The following is a 20,670-nucleotide window of genomic DNA, read 5'->3' as shown; positions in this document are numbered from 1 at the left end:
TGTGTGGTTCAATTATTATCTGAACACGCACGCTGCAGGTCTCAAGTGCATTCACCCACTAAATTCGCTCATTCATTTAAATAGCGTAAATGTAAAAAGACATGTGCTTAAAAATCACATACATATCACACACACAAACACGCACAAGTTTTCCCAAATGCACTTTTATTTCCATCCATGTGAACAGCAAGCTTTACACGTGCGTCTTGAACTTCAAAAGACTTCAAGATCTTCAGATTGATGGAGTTTTACAACTTTAGCAAGAATTCATTCGGTGAATATTAATCATTATTGAACATGAGACTCATCGGTTGCTGTTGATTCATTAAGGAATGATTTGTTGCCTGCAAATGTTCATTCAAACGCTCCGAATCCATTTCATAACTACCTCCAACCAATCTTAACCACCAAAATATTCAACGTAGCAGCTTCATTGCTACATCATTGTTTTGATTGCTTTGAAAATATAAAAAAATCAAATTATTTGAATAAAATAAAAATTTAATTTACAAACAATTTATGCAAAAAGAAACGAATAAATTGAAGAGTTAAAATAGATATAAATAAAAACAATTAATTTAAATTTCTTTCAGATAAAATAAATTATGGTAGAAATGAAAAAATAAACTTCAGAGGCTTCGTCGTACGTCATTAACGATGAACGATGCGCATATCCTGACTGCTGGATTGCCGGGAATTATGGGATTAATTTTTAATACATCCGCGCGCGTGTTTCAAGACGACGATGCTGCACGTCTGTTTCTTATGAATCAATTTCATTTAACATTTCCTTTGAATTCTCAACATCTTCTTTCATTTCTCAACATTTTTTTTAATTCTCAACTTTTTTTTTCATTTCTCAACATTTTATTTCATTTCTCAACATCTTCTTTTAATCCACAACATTTTCTTTTTTCAATCAACGAAGTTGTCATCAGAATGTGATTGAAATTTTTTAATTTCAAATGTTTTTTTTATTTATACAACGATACGTTGGAACGGATTTTTAAAGAAATCCTCTCGCGAGTCTCATCAAATATGAAATATGTTTGCTCTTTTTCATCAAGTTGGATCGACATCAGTTGAATTTATACTTAGTAAATGGAAAATTGATTTAAGGATTTTAAAAATGAGGCAACATTTAAAAAAATTTTGTCATAAAATATTTATTTAAAAATGAATTTTTACAATGACCTCATCATTATAAATTTTTTTTAAGATGGTAGATAAACAAATTTTATATGGATTTATATAGTTTTTTTACAGCTTAACGGCGTTTCAGCACGATGTGGCTATTTTGACGCCATGGATCATTAGAAACTGATTATTTTGTCGTGACATCTTAAAAACTTCAAATTCTGTTGATCAAACAGAATTCATGCATTTATATCGTAATTGAAATTTGAATTTATATTGTGAATGGATTATTCATTTAACTTCAAAACTAATTAATGACTTGCACCACCCGCACCACCGAACAGTTGCCTACATCGGGGACATTGCCCTGACGGAAGAGGACCTGCTGATGTTCACTGGCGCCAACAACCTCCAGGCCCTCAAGCGAAACAAGCAGAATCAAATCGAGAAACGTGTTGACAGCAACCAAACGAACGCCCGCCGACAGGTGCGAAGAAATAAAAAAACAAGAGATCATCTTGCTGGCAGAAATCATGTGGTTAAGACGAGAAAGAAGAACTTTAGAAATGATACCAAAAAAGCCAAAAGGAAAAAACTGTCAAAGAAAAGAAACCGCAGTCAAAACAATAAACAAGCGTCTTATTCTCAAATGAACCATCTGAGGTAGTTTTCAAGTTTATGTTGAGTTGTTTGTGTACAAATGAATAAACAAATTAATGTTTGCATTCTATGAGAATTAGAAAATGTGTTTTTGAATTATTTACCAGCATTATTTATCATCATCTTCTTTTTACTCACTATGATGTTTATCCTTGCTACGTTATGAAATCAACGTGTAGCATGAGCTCTCATGATGTTTCATTGTTGCGTGTAACGAATTAATATGCTTTTGATTCTCATATCAAACAACATTTCTTTTTCCATGAAATAAACATGAACAAAAGAGGGAAACATTTTTTCTCAGTGATGGTGGTAATGCTGGAAATAACAATTAAAGATAATAATAAGAACTGTTAGAGGCACCCATTGGTGATTCAGTGAATGCAAGGATGAAGTAGGGGCAACTATTAAATGATGAATGTATTTGTGTATAGTTAAGCACATCATAAAATGGAATGAAGTTCATCAAAGTGTTCCAATTTTGTGCATAGGAAATTTTCCGCCAATGAACGAACGTTTTGGCAATAACATAAATTTTCACGAGTTTTTTTTTTCAAAGTTGCAATCAACTGAAAATTTCCGCGCAATCGTTTTTTTCATTTTTAATTTCACCCTTTTATAACTGTTAAAATACTAGCAGTAAATATCGGCATTCATTAAAAGAGTCATTATAGAAATACCTTAAAGCATTTTTAGAGCTTGGCCTCTATAGGTAGCCTGGGAATAATGCGTGAATTCAAAAAACTGTCCAACGGCAAACTTCATAACGCATGGTAGACGTCAGATAAGAAAGTTGCTTTCATGCAAGTACCGCTAAATAAGCATTCGGGACTATTTCTAACTAGGTGGGAAAATAATTAACATCTCCAATAAACTAATTGCACAAGCAAATTTATTTCGGATGAATTAAAAAAAAACTTTATCGGACTACCTTGCAGCCACATCAGTATCGACAATTTAGATTTCATGTATAGTAAATTAACAATGTTCGTCGTTGATGATGTGGTTTGTTTTTTTGTCTGTCTGTCTGTCTGTCTGCCTGTCTATCTGTCTGGTTTAGTTGTTTCTTATGAACCCAAGCACACAACCAATCAGCAACATACATATCTGAACCTGGCAAAAATATTGTCGTTTTTATGACCAGCCACATTCATACATTAATTTTTCACATTGTTGTGGTGTAATTTACAATGGGATGATTAATTTTTATGTAAAATAATTGAGTTTTTTCTTTAAAATTTATAAACAATTCAACATTTGATGAAATATTATTGGAGTATTTCGAGTTTAAAATTTTACTTGAGTATGATGTAGCAATATATTTTGTTGTTTGTTAATTTAAAAAAAAAATTATTAGAAAAATCAGTGGTCTGTCAGATCAAAAGATTGTTTTACATCTAAAAATTGATGTTTAGATGCTTCTAGATAGCATGCATGAAACTTTTATATTTTTAATAAGCGAGTTTTTCAATGTTTAATTAACAAACCGATGAAAATAAATCGCCATTCTCTCCTAGTTTTATCTCACAAGATGCAACATGAAATTGTTAAGAATGTACGAATAAAATTGTTTAAAATAATAAAAACTACTAAATGTGCTGTTACATTTCGAAAGTTATAGCACATTTTTTAATTTTTCAGAACAGTTAGAAAGAAGAGCGGGAAACAAGGGAAGCAGGTTAATAAAGAAGGCAAGTTGAAAAGCAAAAATGAATTGAGTAAAGCGAAACAACCGCCAACAAAGAAGTCTTCAAATTCAACAAACATCAAGCAAACCTCCACTCCACTACAATACAAACGAATAATTCATAATTCTTTTGGAAGAAATAAAAATTATTTTACTCATAAAAAAAAGAAAACCTCTGCTGAAGATGAGGACGATGAAAAGATGTTGGATGATGATGGAAATGTGGTGAAGAGGAGGGGGAAGAGGGCAGCCACTGCGAAGTACGACCGACTCTGGGATTATGGAGTGATTCCATATGAAATCGAAGCCAATTTCAGCGGTACTCATTAAGCGTTGTATGAAAACAATTCAAAATTGCCATTTGATTTTTTCTCATCTGCAATTTAATTTTCAGATCAATTTCGTTGATAGATGTCATTAAAATTGTTGATTATTATTTCTAATTTTATTTAACCAAAGCTAAATTGTCACCAGTCTTAAATTTGAACTGAATAGTTTATCAATCATTGATAAGGAGCCCACAAGACCCTCTTCATCCAGGCGATGAAACACTGGGAGAACCACACTTGCATCACCTTCGTTGAGAGGACCGCCACAGACGCCAGTTACATCCTCTTCACCGAGAAGCCGTGCGGGTCAGGACATTTCGAGATCATTTCGAGATTGAAAATTAAAATTCAGTATATCATTTAGCGGTACAACACCCACTAAACTGCAAGTTTTATTACTAAATCGTTTGTTGTCCATTGTGAAGTAATGTTTTTTGTATTTGTATGAAACAACATTTCGGCAAAACATTTTATACAAATTGTTGCGTGAATTAGGCATAACATTTAAAATGAACCATACAATCATAAAGTTTTTATTTTTAACACCGATGATTTACAAAAATCAGCTGTTGTTCCTTTGTGGGTAAGAAAGGAACAGGACCCCAGGCCATCTCCATCGGGAAGAATTGACAAGTTTGGGATCGTGGTGCATGAGTTGGGCCACGTCATCGGGTTCTGGCGCAAGCACACGCGACCCGATAGAGAGACACACGTGCAAATTGTGTTTAAAAATATCCTCCCAGGTTCCATCTCAACAATTTCATTCCCGAGATTTTTTTTTTTCTCAAAAACAGTGTAGTAATTTATTTTATATGTGAGATTGTGTAAAATGGAATTAGTTTCACCACATTTAATATCATATTAGAAATGGTACTATTAAGAAGTAATTTCATTTGTAACAAAACTCGTGGCCACACGGACCAGGCCAAGAGTACAACTTCAACACGCTGACTCACAGCGAGGTGAACAGTTTGAACGAGGAATATGACTACTTGAGCATCATGCACTACGCTAGGAACACATTCTCCAAAGCCGTTCACCTGGACACCATCACGCCGCTCGTCTACCAAGACATCAGACCCGAGATCGGTCAACGTATCGAATTGAGTCCTGGAGATATTGTCCAGGCTAACAAATTATATAACTGCCCAAGTTCGTCTTTGAATGAAAATTTGATTGAAATTTTTTAAACTCCGGTAACAATTTCTTATTTGTAAGTTTCGTAAATTTAACAGAGTATAGAAAGCCTTTTTGACATGTTTTGTCGTTTATTTATAAATTTAAATCAATGAAAGAAAAGAAAGTTACGGAAACAAAAAAATTTGTCTTCTTAGCTCAAACTATTTTTTACCTGTAATGAAAATTTTTTAATTTGTTTAAAACAAACAGCACCTGATACGAACAGAATTAATTAAATGCACAGAATGTGGAGACACTTTTCTGGAAGCCAGTGGAACATTCGGCTATCCATGGAACGCGAAGAGGTACATGCGGTTTATAGACACGAACGCAGTTTGCGCCTGGAGGATAGCAGGATCGCACGGGGAGAAGATCGTCCTGAACATCACGTCGTTCGACATTCCTGAGAACCCCAACTGCTCAACTGACGTCTTGGAGATTAGAGATGGACATTGGGTCAAATCACCTCTCATGGGTCCTTCAAAATTTGAAATCAATTAAACAATATTCGTGAATGAGTTTTTAAAAATTGTCGAAAGTTATCTGAAAGTTAAACATTTTTCAAAAATAATTTTGACACTATTTCATTTTGTTTTTAATTTATGAGTGAATAAATTTAATTTAAGTTGTTTTTTTTATTGAATTATTGAATTTTAAAATAAGACTGTAAAAGTTAGTTTCATCCAGAAAGTCTTTTTTGTTTCAATCATTTGATTTTGTTTGCTGAACAATAGATAGACTGTGTGGTTTGAAGTTACGTCTGCCCTACCAGCTGATATCCAGCGACAGTCGCATGTGGATTGAGTACCGTCGAACCCTGAGAAGTTTGCACGCCAGGGGGTTCACCGCTCGTTATGAAGGTCCAACTTCAGTTTGTTAAATTCATTTAAATTCATCCCTTTTGCACTTTTAATTGAATTTTGAATTTAAATTTAGCCTGATCCATTTCTACAACTAATATTTTTTTTCAAATACTGCAGTAAATTTTCTGAAATTGGAAATAGAATTAATTAGCTTTCGCCGTAATCTTCGCAAACATTAATAGAAATAATGGCACGAATGTTTAAAAATGAATGCATAAAATTGACACTGTTGTTTGATAGCTTTTTGTTGTCTTTTAGTGCTATTTTGATATGGGCTTATATAACTTACGTTTAAGCCCATTATTTATTTATATTTATATTTATTTATTTAACCCCATCGTGACAGCTGTTTGCGACGGGAAGATAGCAAAGGACTCGGGCCTCCTGACTAGCCCCCATTATCCTGACTCCTACGAAATCAACAAAAAATGCACCTGGCACATCGTCGTCCCTCATGGATACACCGTGGCCCTCAAGTTTCAATCCTTCGAGGTGTCCTGAATTTGATTTTTGTTTCTTTCCAATAAACGAGTTTATCAGTTTTTCTTCTATATGAAATGTAGGAAGCATTTGAACAGCACTATCTCAATTGACTTTGGTGAAAATATTATTTGTTTTATGTTTTTTTTCCACAATTTTACTTTTATTAAACCGATGCATCATTTAAATGTATCTTCAAATTGGTTTTCCACTGAAGACGTTTGCTCTTTAAATGCTATCTAAAAATTTTATAAACAAATTAATATAGATTTTAACATGCTGTTAAACAAGCTAATTTTGCTATTCATGTTATACATGTTATATCGACCTCCAACTGTAAATTAAACGACAATAATAAATATGAATTGGTGATAATCCTTCGATTATTACAAGAAAAATTGGTGAAGAATTATGCATTCCAGAAAATCTTCAATTACATCCACGCAATGTTTGAATGAGGAACGCCCATGGGACTATTGCGATCCTGGGGGGTTACCAAGTCAACGAACCTAATCGCCCATCCAACGTTTTTATGCTTTTCATGATTGTTAACTTGCCTCACATGTGGCCACCAGATAACTGTTGCTAGTCGATTTTTTTTTAGCTTGGAGCTATCCGCCCTTTTGTCTTTTTTGGGCGGCTTTGTTTACACACATTTAAACATCATCTAGGGCGGCTTTCGATTGCCTGGTTAAAACTTTAGTCATCAAGATTATTAAACATCTATGAAAATGCACCTGACAGATCGAGCACCACGACAAGTGCGTGTATGACTACGTGGAGCTGAGGGACGGTGACGTTGAGATGTCCCCCCTCATTGGGAGGTTCTGCGGCCACAAACTTCCGCAACCTGTTGAAAGCTCCACCAACTGGCTCTTCGTCAAGTTCGTGTCCGACTCGTCTGTCGTTAAATCAGGATTTGCTGCTCATTTCACAAAAGGTTCGTAGCGAAGAAACAATGAGTTTGAGAAGTTGAATGTTTTCTAAACTTATTTAAAAATACTTCAAGAAATGTTTGATGTAATTTTTTATCGGAAAATATGTTTCAAATTTGGCTTATGTAATGTCTGATTATATTGTCACTTAGATTATAGTGAAAAATAAATTATGTTTCGATAAATAACCATCACTTAACTAACTAAATAGAAAAAAAAACAAACGCTTCTCAGAAGTCGATGAGTGCGCCACAAACGACCACGGCTGCGAGCAGATCTGCATCAACACACTCGGCAGCTACCACTGCGACTGCAAGCTTGGCTACGAACTGCATTCTGACGGCAGAAGCTGCGAACGTAAGATGGTCTTTTGTTATACACGTTACTCAATTTCTATTAGACATATGGCGATGCAATTTTTAATTTCATACAAATACTTCGTTGAGATTCAGTGAAATTTCATTAATACGGATTTGGTTGGTTACAAAGTACCTCCATATACAAAGTACGAGATTTTACGGTTCCTACATTTTTGCACGCTCTTCCTATCTGTAGGGATGTAATGTACGCACATATAATGTACTTTGATTAAAAGTTTTATTTTATATTCTCATCCTATATCATACCATTACGTTCTGGGAAAATTTAATTTGTTGCTTTATTAATTGTCGTTGTTTAATTGTTGGATTATTTTTTATTGTTCTAAGTTGAGGATAGTTGAGAAGATAATTAAGTTAATAAATTCAATCCCAATTTCAAATATGAAGGAAGATTTCTTCGCATCAACATCAGTTTCAACTTTTTGCCACCTAACTGAGGAATTTTCGTTCTTCAGCGTTAGATGAACAAAAATGTGAGGCGCTAAGTTTTGATCAGAAATTAAACAGATGATTTGTTGACCACTAGAATTTTTTAATTCTAGTACTTAAATTTTAAAATTTTCCAATTATGAAAATGTGAACTTGAATAAATTGGTCGGCAAAGATTTAGTAGTCTTACCATGATATTTACAACGTCAATGCTCTACCATCATTTAACTGTACCGTTATAAAGCGAGTGCGAACCCAGTTGAAAAAAAAATATTTTATAAATTAAAATAATTAACAAATAAAAATAAATAATAATAATTAATTAAACGTGTGAAATGAATGAGAGTATGTTGAATTGTGAGCAGAGGCCTGCGGGGGAATACTCCGAACCCACAGTGGCTCCATCTCCAGCCCCTCCCATCCCCATTTCTACCCCAACAACAAGACCTGCGAGTGGGAAATCATAGCCCACAGTGGATTCCAAATTGTTCTCTTCTTTGACAAATTTGACTTGGAAGGCAATAACGTAAGTTGAAAGAAATTTTAGTTGAAAAATAAACTTACATTACGATGAAAAATAAAACAAAGTTGTAATATCGTACTTGGTGTTATATTTAATAAATTCTGGTTCTTATGAAATAGCTGGACATACTTTTTTCTCATTGAGAAAAGTTTTATTCGTGCATGATATTTCCAACAAGTGCTTAGCTGTTTATTAACGTATTGTTTGGCGTTAATCACTCACATAACGTATTAAAAAGAGGAAGATGGATGTGAAAATCGTTTTAAAACTTATCATGCCAAAAATTTTAATTCTTTCAAGTTGGCGCATGTAACAACATGTTTTTTCGTAAAGTTTTTGTATTCCATTAAGAAAATATCATATTTTTGTTTATGATTTATTCATTTATAATTATCCACAAAGTCTGATGCCATACTACGTACAAAAACTGCATCTCACATAAGAATGATTTACCACACGGCGGCAGCTTATTTATTTATTTTTTCAACAATACTAAATAAAGTTTATCTATTAATTAAAATTAAATATAATTTAAACAAATGCAGCAGTGAGAATAACAATATCGTCGAAGTTCTGTTTAATTATATTATATTAATTTATTATTAATTAATGGCACCATTAAGTGCTGTATGATGCGTGACCTTCAGGAAGATTGCGAGTACGACTCGTTGGTGGTGAAGAGTTGGAACGCCACCAACACAGCCACCCACGGACCGTTCTGCGGCACGACTGCCCCACGCAACATCACCTCCATCGCCCACATGATGAGGGTCGTCTTCAAAACTGATGGCACTGTCCAAAAAACTGGCTTCTTGGCTAGATTCGAAACAGGTTGTTGGCGTTTGCTCCTTTTGAACTTTTTCTGTTACAGTTTCCGGTGCCCCTATTTAATATTTTAATATATTAATAATTTTATGCCATTTACAGTTTTTCTCTTTGGTTTGTGTATGTTTTGCAAACATTTCAATATGATTTTGGTTTGGCTTTACGACCCGTAATATAATTTCGTGTCAAGAAACCTTGATATTGGTTGGATTTATTTAATTTTTAATTATTAAAAAACAAAACACTTCGTTGCTGGTCGTGGGAATATAAAATTCAGACAAGGATGAATGTGCGATAAGCAATGGCCACTGCCAGCAGATCTGCATCAACATCATCGGCAGTTATAAATGCCAGTGCAAGCCAGGATTTGTTTTACACGAGAACGAAATGGACTGCAAAGAAAGTTGGCTTACGTTCTTTTGTATCAGTAATGTTATTTTTAACTCATTATTCCAAAAAATTGTCAACAATTGAAGCAACAGATTTGGAGCATGATGTTCTTACTCACACGAATAATTTAACAATCAATTGAAAACACACAACAGGTGATTGCAAGCATGAATTAAGTGGGCGGGACAACTTCATAAAAAGTCCAAACTATCCGGATTATTATCCACAGTTAGCCGATTGCACCTGGCTGTTTAGATGTTTAGAAGGCCATCGAATCAAAATTGTTCGTATCGCTTCAAAATTATTTACTTCAAGATCACATTGAAATTATTTACTTCAAGATTACATTGAACTTATTTACTTCAAGATTATATTGAACTTATTTACTTCAAGATTACATTGAACTTATTTACTTCAAGATTACATTGAAATTATTTAGACTTTAAAATTTGAAACTTAAAAATTCAAATGTTTAACATTTTAAATAATTCTCACTCGAGCAGAACTTTTTGGACTGCGACATTGAATACCATGCCGATTGCAACAACGACTATGTGGACTTGTTCGACGGCTGGAACACGACAGCTCCGAGGATAACAAGGTTCTGTGGCGGGCGACCACCAAACCCAATCGAAGCTTCGGGCAACGTCATGTTCATGCGATTCGTCTCTGATAAGTCTGTCTTTAAGAAAGGTTTCCACGCCAATCAGGAAACAGGTCAGTTAACTAAACAATTTCACAAAAAAATATGGCACACACTAGTTTGTTGAAATTTAATTTTCATCTTAACATTAAAATTTTGTATATCACGAGTTTGATAAAATCATGTTAAATATTAATGTTAAAAATGTTAAAAATTCACTTGAAAATGAGTTTTACGTTTTTATTTTTTTGTTCATACCCTCAAACAAATAATGAACACCATCATATGATTTCCAGTTTGTGGTGGAACATTTGAAGCCACAAAGAAAGCGCAGAACTTATACTCGCACGCAAAGTACAGCGGGTCTAATTACGAAGCCATGACCAGGTGCCAGTGGCAAATAGTAGCTGAGAAGCATCACAGGATCAGATTGAAGTTTCTAACATTTCAGTTGGAAGAAGAACTTGTTTGCAAGTTAGCTGAATCGTTCTTAAGCCATAATTTCAAAGAATGCAATGTTCTTTTGTAGTGTTTCGCATAGCTGGATAATGTTTTTGCGATATAATTTTTGTTAATTTTGTGTTCGACCTATTTTTGAATTTACTTTTATGAACGTATGAAAGAAAATTTAATTTTACAAAAAAAACTCTATCATAATTAATCTTTACTTTGCAGTTGTTTGAAATCAGTCAATAAGTTTTAACGCAGATTTTTTTTTTCAATTTAACTGCAAATAATAATCTAAACACCTCAAGAATCACACATCAGCACTACATTTGTACGTGCAGACACATTCTGCTAGCTTTATTATGTTTATACTCAAAGACATCAGCTTTGATATTTTCATCGTAGACATATTTTCATCAAACATTAATAAGGGCAAGTCATATTATTCAATGTTTGTCCTGTCGTAAAATATAAATCTTTCAATTCGAAACCGGTCACCGATAAACAAAACCAAGCAACAACATTTTACTGCCCACCACCTAACTGCCCAATGGACTCAGTGAAACGATTGTTGAGCCAGTCTACAGCACATATTTCTCCACTTTACTGAATTTCAGGCTTTGCTCAGCAAGTTGAGATTATTTTGAATGTCTTGATTGTTTGTTTGATTAATCCGTTTCTATTGAATTCAGTTATTTAAAAATGTTCCTCGCAGGTACGACAACGTTGAGATATATGACGTTGATCATGAGGGCACCGAACAACTGATCGACACCTCGTGTGGATCCAGGGTTATTGTAACATTATAATGCATTCGCACATAAGTAGCATCAACTAAAATTAATATTTTTTTTTAAATGATTCATGACAATTGTTCTAACCTAAGAAAACTAGTTTTGCTGTAATCCATTCAGAGCAATTTTCAAAACTTCAATAATACATTTGAACAGATCCCGCCAGTGATTATATCTCATTACAACGAACTTTTGATAAAACTCTTCACCGACGACGCAATTGATGGCAAGGGCTTCCACGCCACGTACGAGCAGATACCTCACAACCCGCTGCACAAGTCCACCTGGCAGAAGAACATCGCCAGGAGCAGGCGCGCTCGAAGGAACCAGGCTAGGAAGAACAGACAGCAGCAGAGACGCAAGAATCTTTCCAACGCCATCCACTGATTGTACCCTCGCGCATAATGTCCCTCGTCAACCGACTCGCAATTTCTCCTCAAAGACTTCTAACTTTTCAATGTTTTGTAATAATTTATTCAATGTACGAGCTGATATTTCAGTGCTCATTTATTATTTATAATCTATTATCATCCTAATTATCATAATTTATGAGCTACTGGACTGATATTTATTGCATACGAATGTCTTTTATGTTGTTGTCGTTGTTGTTCCTTCTTTTAAAGACTGTTCTTCAGTGGTAAATTCAATAAAAAAGTTATACAAAATAAATAAAAAAATGATAAATTATATATACATTATATATACATAAATTTTACATGATATATATACATTCATTTATACCGAGACTAACAATGTTGGATATTCTATCGCGAACATGATTTCAAATGCCAATGAGCTAGCCGGTTTATAAAATATTTTGGTTAATTAACTTTCGCACACAATTCGTTTCAAGCAAATGCTTAATCACAATTTAAACGTTCATAAAATATTCTTAGTAGACAATTATGAAACTTAGACTACCAAAACAAGTAATTGAAAATATAAAAGTTGCATGTTACAGTCGTTATAGAAGAATGGAAGAGAAAAAAAGCACTTCAAATCTCGGAATATCACAATTAAGGCAACATGATAGAAATTCAGATTCAGAAATATCAAAATAATAAATAAACACTGCATTCGGATCAGACTCATACGCTATACAAATTATTTGAAGAAGAAGTTTGGGTTGCTGGGTGAGGAGAAGCAGTAATATTTCCTTTTCTCGATTTCGTTTTCCAAAGCTTGAATTTTGTTCTTCGTAATGTTAACTTCTTCATGTGTTCTTCTGAGCTCCTCTTTTAGGCAGGCCAACTTCTTTTCATTTTCTTGCTCTCGGCTCTTCTTTGTGTCCCGCGATCGCTTTGCTGCTTCGTTGTTCTTTGCCCTCTTGGCCTTGTACCTCTCGTCCTTCAACTCTTCTGGCACGGGTTTCTTTTCACCGCGGTTTCGTTTCTCGAAAGAGGTCTCCTGTACATCCAGAAGAACGTTGTTGTTGCTGTTGCAGTTGTTGTTATTGTTGTTGTTGTTGTTACAGTTGTTGTTGGCGCAGCTGTTGTCGTTGTAGATGTTGTTGATGATTGTTGTCGGTGCCGGAATGTAGGTAAGGTAGAACTGGTTGTTGGGGTGGGAGCCGTTGTTGTAGTCCTGGTAGAAAGGTGGGGGTATGGTGTGCAGATCCTGGTACGTGGGGGCCATGCTGTTCACGAAGGGGTTCATCAGCTGATTGGACGGTTCTGCAATTTTTTATCGATTACTTTTTATTTTAAAAAAATTGCACGACTGGCAGTTATGGCAAATAAACAATTGAATAATATTAGGCTGTCGTAATTAAATCAAACATACGTTTAAAGCCATAATGTGGTCTGCAAAAAGTTATAAATGTCGAGAAATTTTTCAAATTTTGAATTATTCTAAACATTGAAAAGAGAAATGATTAACCAAGTGTTGTGAAATGTTTTTCGTGGTTTGCCTCATACGACGGGACCATCTTGCGATTCCAGACTGAAAATTTTTAAAATACCACAATTAATTAACATGAAGACGTGTGTGGATGGTTAGAGGTGACAGGTTGATGCTTTTAAACCACGAACACAGTCTACATTCAAGGTATCAACGTGCTAATTTATTTAATTTCATTTGAACTGTTTAAGCTTTAATTAAAATTTTGATATGAAAGAGTAGAAATATTCTCTATAAATTAATTAGAGTTCTGTGAATGAAACGTGATACATGAGAAATCGTTATCAGCGAGCAGATAGCAATAAAAATTGCTATTTATGAAGTTTAGTGTTGAGAACATTTGCTAGTTAGGTCGGTTGTTACGTAATTTCAAACTATCCAAAAATTCTTATCGATCAAATTGAGATCGATAATATTGAAATAATTCAATAAGTTGATGCGGGTGCACATTAAGCGTGAAATGTTCGAGACGCTATCAGATCCATGAGATTCAATTCTATTCGTATCAAATTTCATGCTTATGTGATTATTCAATAGTGAAGTTGATTAACTATTTTGAAATACGTTGCAAACATTTTTTTGACGTTCGCATCTAAGAGGCCGTCGCGACCGGTGGTGCAGTTGGAGCCACACGCCTAGGTGGCTTGAGTGAAGTGGCAAATGTACGCTGGCAGGCTAAATACTCAAAATAAATCCTGAAATTCAAAATTCTGCTTATCTTACGAAATTTGCTCCGTCCGCAAACTATACCGCTGCTTAAATTAAAAAGTCCGAAATAAATAAATACTGCGACATCGTATTTTACTTTGCATGCAGTAGTTATTGCATGTATTCATGTAAATTAACTTGGTTCCCGGTGAAATACCGCGATATGTTTTTTTTTTCAACTAGTCGCTGTGTACAGTGCAAATTACTTACCAGGTCCACAGTGAATGCAGTGGCTTCTCGGGCAAAACTTCCTAGGTGCTGCATAGTCATAGATTAATCTTGAGAAGAAAATGAACAAATGACTTTTTTTCACATTCAAAATTTGAAGATATGTATTGTTTCATGCAGGTCTTAGAAATTATAATAAATGGTATAAAATTATATTCGAGCGTACATGCTCTGCGAGAATTGCAAGCGATTGTTTCCTATATACGATGCAGCATCGTATTTAAAAACATCGAAGTTGTCAGTCCGTTTTATGTTGTTTCAAGTTTTTGTTGAACAGACCAAAATTTTATATCATTGTTTTTGAGGGTCTGGTTATCGATATATTGGCGATTATGTTAACATCGATATTTCAAAGACAAACATGCACCGCATATCTAGCAATTGTTCAACAGTTCATCAGCAACATTTACCGCGGGTGGAAACAACAGAACACGGAAATCCGACTTTTTCCACCTTTTTTTTATTTTCCGTAACACTCCCATAACAAACGAAAAGTTGCGAATTGTTTTTTTTCAAGAATCATTTTTTTTTAATTTTAAGTACACACTTATCCAATCTTTAAAAAAACCTCAAATTAAAGTTCTTTGTAATAATTTTTAGCCAAAATGTGTAAATCTTGTTTTCCCTCCCAGATCAGGGAGGAAATATTCAGTAATCTAGCATACTTCAACATATTTGTACTAAGAAAAACAATTACACTGACTGATTTTAAGTGTTTTTTAAAGTTTCCTTTATTTATTAGTAGTAATAAGGTAAAATTATGATGCAAAGGCATAACATTTTTTCTAAGTCGGAATCGGAGTATGAATATTTAAAAAGGCCAAAGTCAAATAATTTTAATCCGATATTGACACTCTGGTTTGAACTCAGGAATTAATGGTAAACAGAATAGAGGTCGTCGCCAACACATGAAAATCATCCTTTCTACAATAAAATTCAAGACCGACTACTGCAAAAAACTGCACTAAAATTTGTAGGTTTTATTCAAAGACTAAGCATTAAACATAAACATAAAAAAATTGTTATGTAACAAATCTCGGACCACCCTAAAATAAAAACTGACAAAACTCTTTATTTCTGTGGAGATTATTCTGTTTTAATAAATTATTAATATTCGTTATTGCAAGCTGGTTTATACATTGTGTCCCCGCAGAACGGACCACTCAAACAACGAATTTCCGCATAACGAACCGCGATTTTCCCCGCAATCGAGGTCCGCACAACGGAATTTTTTAGCTTAACTTACCGAGGTGACCCACCAGCTCAACATGCTTGACGTCGACGTTGAAAACGTCGAAAACCTCCAAGAAGAACAACAAGAAAAGCTCACCCAGGAGGAATTGCTGCTCTCTGCAGAAGAAGCGAAACGAGAGGAGACGAAGGAACAAGCGGAAGCAGCCATCTCGACGTTTGCGACCGCTGACATCAAGTCAAACCTCAAGGACTGGGCGCGCCTTTAGGATTGGGTGAACCAAACGCACTTGGATAAAGCAAAATCAAACCGCCTCAGCGACTTGTTCAACGACCACCTCCAATTCTACCGCGACGCTTTAAAAACAAAGAAGAGCGGGTGATTTTTGTTGCTATGGCAATCCCAGCAAAAAAGAGCAAGCCGGAAGAAAAGCCGTAGAAGAAATTGGCGGAAGAAAAGAAGCAAGAAGAAACGGCGGATGAACCACAGCCTGGGTCTTTTGGGTGTCCAAAAACTGCTCCACGGGACCTTCCAGTCCCTCGCAAACTTCGACAGAGCGCAAATAACAACAAATGGAAACAAAAAATTTTTTTGCAAAGAAAAATGAAGTGAAAATCCCTCATTTTCTTTCAAAGGCATTGACTTTTTTCAAGAGCAGATGAGCAAAATCAAATGAAAAAATTCAGAAAGAAAACTTAAACTTTTTCTATCGAAGTTAAAGCGAAGTTAAGAAAAGTTTCTTGAAAGGACTTTTTCTAAGTTTTTGCACTTTTTACTGGTTTTTTACTTGTTGCTAAGTGTTTCTGAAAAGTGAAAAAGACAAACTGATTGGTTTCATTCATATCCACTAGTTTTTCTGATTTTTATTTACCATTTTTCGTTTTTTTCGATGTTATGTTTCGGCGCGAAACCAATTATTTCGATTTACATAGAAGTCTAACGAAACGGATTAAGTCCGTTGTGAGGAAACACACTGTAGATCTATAAAAATAATTGGGAATCATTTTATCTAAACAACTAGTTTTTGCCCAATTCATAGGACTTGTATATAAGAGTTTGAAACATTGAAACATTTTTAATGCAAATCACTACAAAATTGACATCGTAAAGCCGGTTTGAAAATAAACAAGTCCAAAAAAATAACATGGTATGTAGGATGGCCCGTTGTTGCACCCACCCGCCCAGGCGGTTTGACCCTCTCGTGTTGGCCCCATCAGATCCCTCCCGTCATCATAAGAAACAGTTTTGCATACAGTGATAAAATAGTTTTTCCTAGCTTTCAATTATGACAAAGGATTAGTTGTGAATGAAAATTTTTTCCATGTTTCTCCGAGATTTTATAATTTGACAATTTTCAATTTATTTCTTGATTAGAAATTTTTGAAATCGTTTTGGCAAATAAGGTTTACTGAACCGAAAATTATCAGCATTTATTTTTTTTTTAAATTCCTATACTATAAAGTTTGAATTTTTGATTTAGATTTTTTGTTTGATGACTTTTATGTACTAAGCATCACCAAGTAGCAAGCTGTAGGCCGGCAACCATTGTGATATTAAGATAAATGGGCCACATTGCAATGAGATGCATGGTGACCTTAAGTTGTTACAAATTATTATATAAAATAATTAATTATATTCACATTATGAAATAAGAGAAATGATTGAAACTAAATTAGTTGAAATTGATATAAATTAGGGCCTACCAACCATTCTGATCTGGAAATTTATTCCGACTCAACATGTCTTCAAGTCAAATCCAATTTATCCTTACTGTATGTTATATCCGAGATGGGAAACAACGTTTAAATATTAAAATATCCAATACTTTGGAATGGTGAAATAATTTTTAATAAAATTCTCAAATCTTCTTCAAATGTTTACAGAAAAAGGCAATACATACATACATACATAGAATCACATTGTACACAACCAAACATTTCCTCAATACAATCCTCTCATGAAACAAACGAACGAACGAACGAAAGCCTAATATACGAATCCATTCATACGTAAGATTACGCAACTAGCCGGCCCAAAAGCTGCGTGCCTATTGGTCAACTTGATTTCTGCCTGGTTACGTCATCGTACGCAAGTCTAGTTAGATAAATTTGTTAGAATCTATAACAATGCAATGCATTAAACAAACAAGACAAATTCCATGCGTACACGCAATGTGTACTAGTACATATAAACTTAACGTAGTAAGTCTGTTATTATGTAATGCACAAGCGCTGGTGCGGTGCGTTGTCACAGTTGAAACCCAATGAAGACAAGCTGCAAATTCATAAAAAAAAAATTCAAAATAATTTCAAACTAGGAGTTATTTGGGAAGTTGTACTGAAATTGCTTGCTTTTAACAATTTGATATTAAAATTATGAATTTCGAATAGAGATGTTATGCTCAACCGTCTAATCAAACAATGCAAACAAATAGTGGAGCAAAACAAAATACACATGTCAGGGGGACAGCATGCACATCATCACACTTTTCACATTCTTCTCCAACATAACACAATGTGTACGCACACACACACACACAAACAAACACACACATACACAAACACACATACACAAACACACGCGATGAGCGTTGCAGCTGTTCACAAACAACTTCACATCACGCATTTCAACACAAAATAATCTCCTGAATTCAAAGTTATAATCTAATTAAAGCGGATTAAAATTTAGTAAAAAAACAACAACAATAGGAGATATAATAATAATAATAATGAGTAATAATAGCAGTAATAATAATGCTGCCTTAGTTGCATTAACTACTTAGCAAGTTTGTCACTTTGTTTCTAACTTGTGGAGTCCGACACTTCACAGATCCTATCTACTGGAACGATCTGATGGAGTTTGTAAGCGCTAATGGACCAACCAAAAATTTTCAAGTTTCTGTTATTTTTTTGAAAGCGCTTCTCTCGTTTTTTTTGCATAATTTCATAATAAAAACATTGAAATGTAAAATATAATACAACAAAATTTTTGATGAAAATTTATGTAAAAAACTTTAAAAACGGCAGTTTTAAGTGAAAGTCCTTTTAAAATTTTATATTATAAAATATAAATTTTATAATAACGGGAAGTATAAATATGGCTAATTAGCTTTATTAACCGCGAATTATTTCAAAAAAGTAACGCGTGACTCAATGGAGGCTTAATTGAATGACAAATCATCATTTAAACTGGTTTATGAGCGTAACTAAACTTATTGAAAATGCTAATTAGAATGAACAACTTCATGCAAATGAGGCAGTATTAAGACGTCCTCAGGTTGTTGCAGTTAAGAGGAATGGAGTGTTTTAGTTGACGAAATGTTTAATTTGGGTTGTGAATAATGTAAAATATGATTCCATTAATAAGATCCTAGTTCTAAATTATATACATATTCGTTCATTTATTCGTTCATTCGTCCGTCCATTCGCTCGCTCGTTCGTTCGTTTGTTTATTAGTTCGTTCGTTTCGTTCGATCGTTCATTCATTTATTCGTTCGTCCGTTTGTTTGTTCCTCTGTTCGTTCGTCCATTTACTTGTTTGTTCGTTCGTTCGTTCGTTCGTATGCATGTTTGTTTGTTTATATATTGTAATTCATCTATTTTAACGAGTAGAAACTCTAAATTTGTTGGCAATAAACCATTATAATGAAATATTTAGAATTGAAATAACAGAAATGCAACGCCTATAAGCCGCAGTGAAATAATAAAAACATGGAAGTAATATAATAACATCATAATAAAAAAAATAATAATATTAATTATAATGGTGGTTAGTGTCCGGAGTTGCCATCATAAAACCAATTACGTAAGAGAGCCAAGCAGGTTATTACGTAATCCATTGTTCAAGCACCCTTTCATTCATCCATTCATTCATTCATCCGTTCATTCGTTCGCTTATTTGTTCGTTCGTTTATTCGTTCGTTCGTCCATTCGTTTGTTTATTCGTTCGTTCATTCAACCTTTTATTCTTCTATTCATTTATTTAATCATTTATTTATTTTTCTAATTATTCATTCGTTCGTTGGTTCCTTCCTTTGTTCATTCATTCTTTCCTGTTCGTATGTCATTTTGTGTCCGCTTATTTATTTGAATTCATTCGTTCGTTCTTTCATTCACGGTTGTTTTTTAACTCATTCATTCACGTTTATTCATTCGTTCTTTCTGTCATTCAGTTGTGCTTCGTTGTAATTTCATAGGTGTATCTACCCAAATAAATTCATATTTATTAGAATGTTTCATTTTTTAAATGTAATTTCTGAAAAACTGCTGGAACCCTGAGTCCCAGTTGTACAAATGAAAATGTACAAAACTTCGTTGTGGTTGTGCAAAACTTCGTTTAGTTGTACAAAACTACATTGTGGTTGTACAAAACTTCATTGTGAATGGACAAAACTTCATTTTGATTGGAAAATGGACACAGTTCAGAACGAACTACTATTTTAAATTAGGAAATTTTTAATTGTGAAGTTTTTTTTGTATTAATATATTTCTCAACCAAAAATAACCTCTCACTGATTAATATTATGCTTGGAGATGTGAACTGCGAGAGGTAGGAAGAGGTATTTGGTTGTTAAAAATGCTTATTGATACTCATGAGTTTAGTTGGCTTTAAAAAACATAATTATGCTCTTAGTGTTTGTATATCACCACAAAAAGAATGAAGCATATTTTGAATGTTGTTTATTTTGAGATTAGTACATAAGGAAATCTGAATATTTAGTATTTTTAAAAACAGAGGCATGCAATAATATGATTTCCAGTTAGAAAGACATTACAGCTTTTAAGGTTCCATAAATAAATTTGACAACAAAACTTCAAGGCAAAGTCTCGTTTCATTGAATAATTTTGAATAGCTCAGATTATGTCGCGAAATAATTAAAGCTCCGACATTATGCTAACCATTGCGTTGCATTGTGGCATTGCAAGCAAGTCTGTGGACTTCT

The 20,670-nt window shown here is 34.0% G+C and overlaps 1 protein-coding gene across 1 annotated transcript; it reads left to right on the top strand.

The window, feature by feature from the left end:
• The first annotated feature begins 1,480 nt into the window (after nt 1–1,480).
• Nucleotides 1,481–17,672, top strand: HELRODRAFT_191792 (hypothetical protein). Its single transcript, XM_009019576.1, has 21 exons — nt 1,481–1,800; nt 3,439–3,803; nt 3,999–4,119; nt 4,402–4,556; nt 4,738–4,965; nt 5,219–5,467; nt 5,727–5,852; nt 6,202–6,347; nt 7,080–7,275; nt 7,505–7,627; nt 8,445–8,605; nt 9,226–9,433; nt 9,705–9,830; nt 9,973–10,100; nt 10,321–10,534; nt 10,757–10,934; nt 11,623–11,698; nt 11,858–12,099; nt 12,130–13,374; nt 13,580–13,642; nt 17,436–17,672. The coding sequence occupies exons 1-18, from the start codon at nt 1,526–1,528 to the stop codon at nt 12,086–12,088; spliced, it is 3,306 nt and encodes a 1,101-aa protein (XP_009017824.1). The 5' UTR covers nt 1,481–1,525; the 3' UTR covers nt 12,089–12,099; nt 12,130–13,374; nt 13,580–13,642; nt 17,436–17,672.
• Nucleotides 17,673–20,670: the final 2,998 nt, after the last annotated feature.

This window comes from Helobdella robusta (assembly GCF_000326865.2).
Source record: "Helobdella robusta unplaced genomic scaffold HELROscaffold_25, whole genome shotgun sequence".
Lineage (NCBI taxonomy): Eukaryota > Metazoa > Annelida > Clitellata > Rhynchobdellida > Glossiphoniidae > Helobdella > Helobdella robusta.
Note: the sequence above shows the minus strand (reverse complement) of the source record. Positions and strands in the feature narration are given on the sequence as shown.

What these genes read in the sequence shown, in the direction of transcription:
- HELRODRAFT_191792 (XM_009019576.1), top strand. Translation starts at nt 1,526, where the DNA reads ATGTTCACTGGCGCCAACAACCTCCAGGCCCTCAAGCGAAACAAGCAG. An exon ending in TGCTGCTCATTTCACAAAAG is followed by an intron (nt 7,276 to 7,504) that starts GTTCGTAGCGAA and finishes AACGCTTCTCAG; the next exon opens with AAGTCGATGAGTGCGCCACA. An exon ending in ACACCTCGTGTGGATCCAGG is followed by an intron (nt 11,699 to 11,857) that starts GTTATTGTAACA and finishes ACATTTGAACAG; the next exon opens with ATCCCGCCAGTGATTATATC.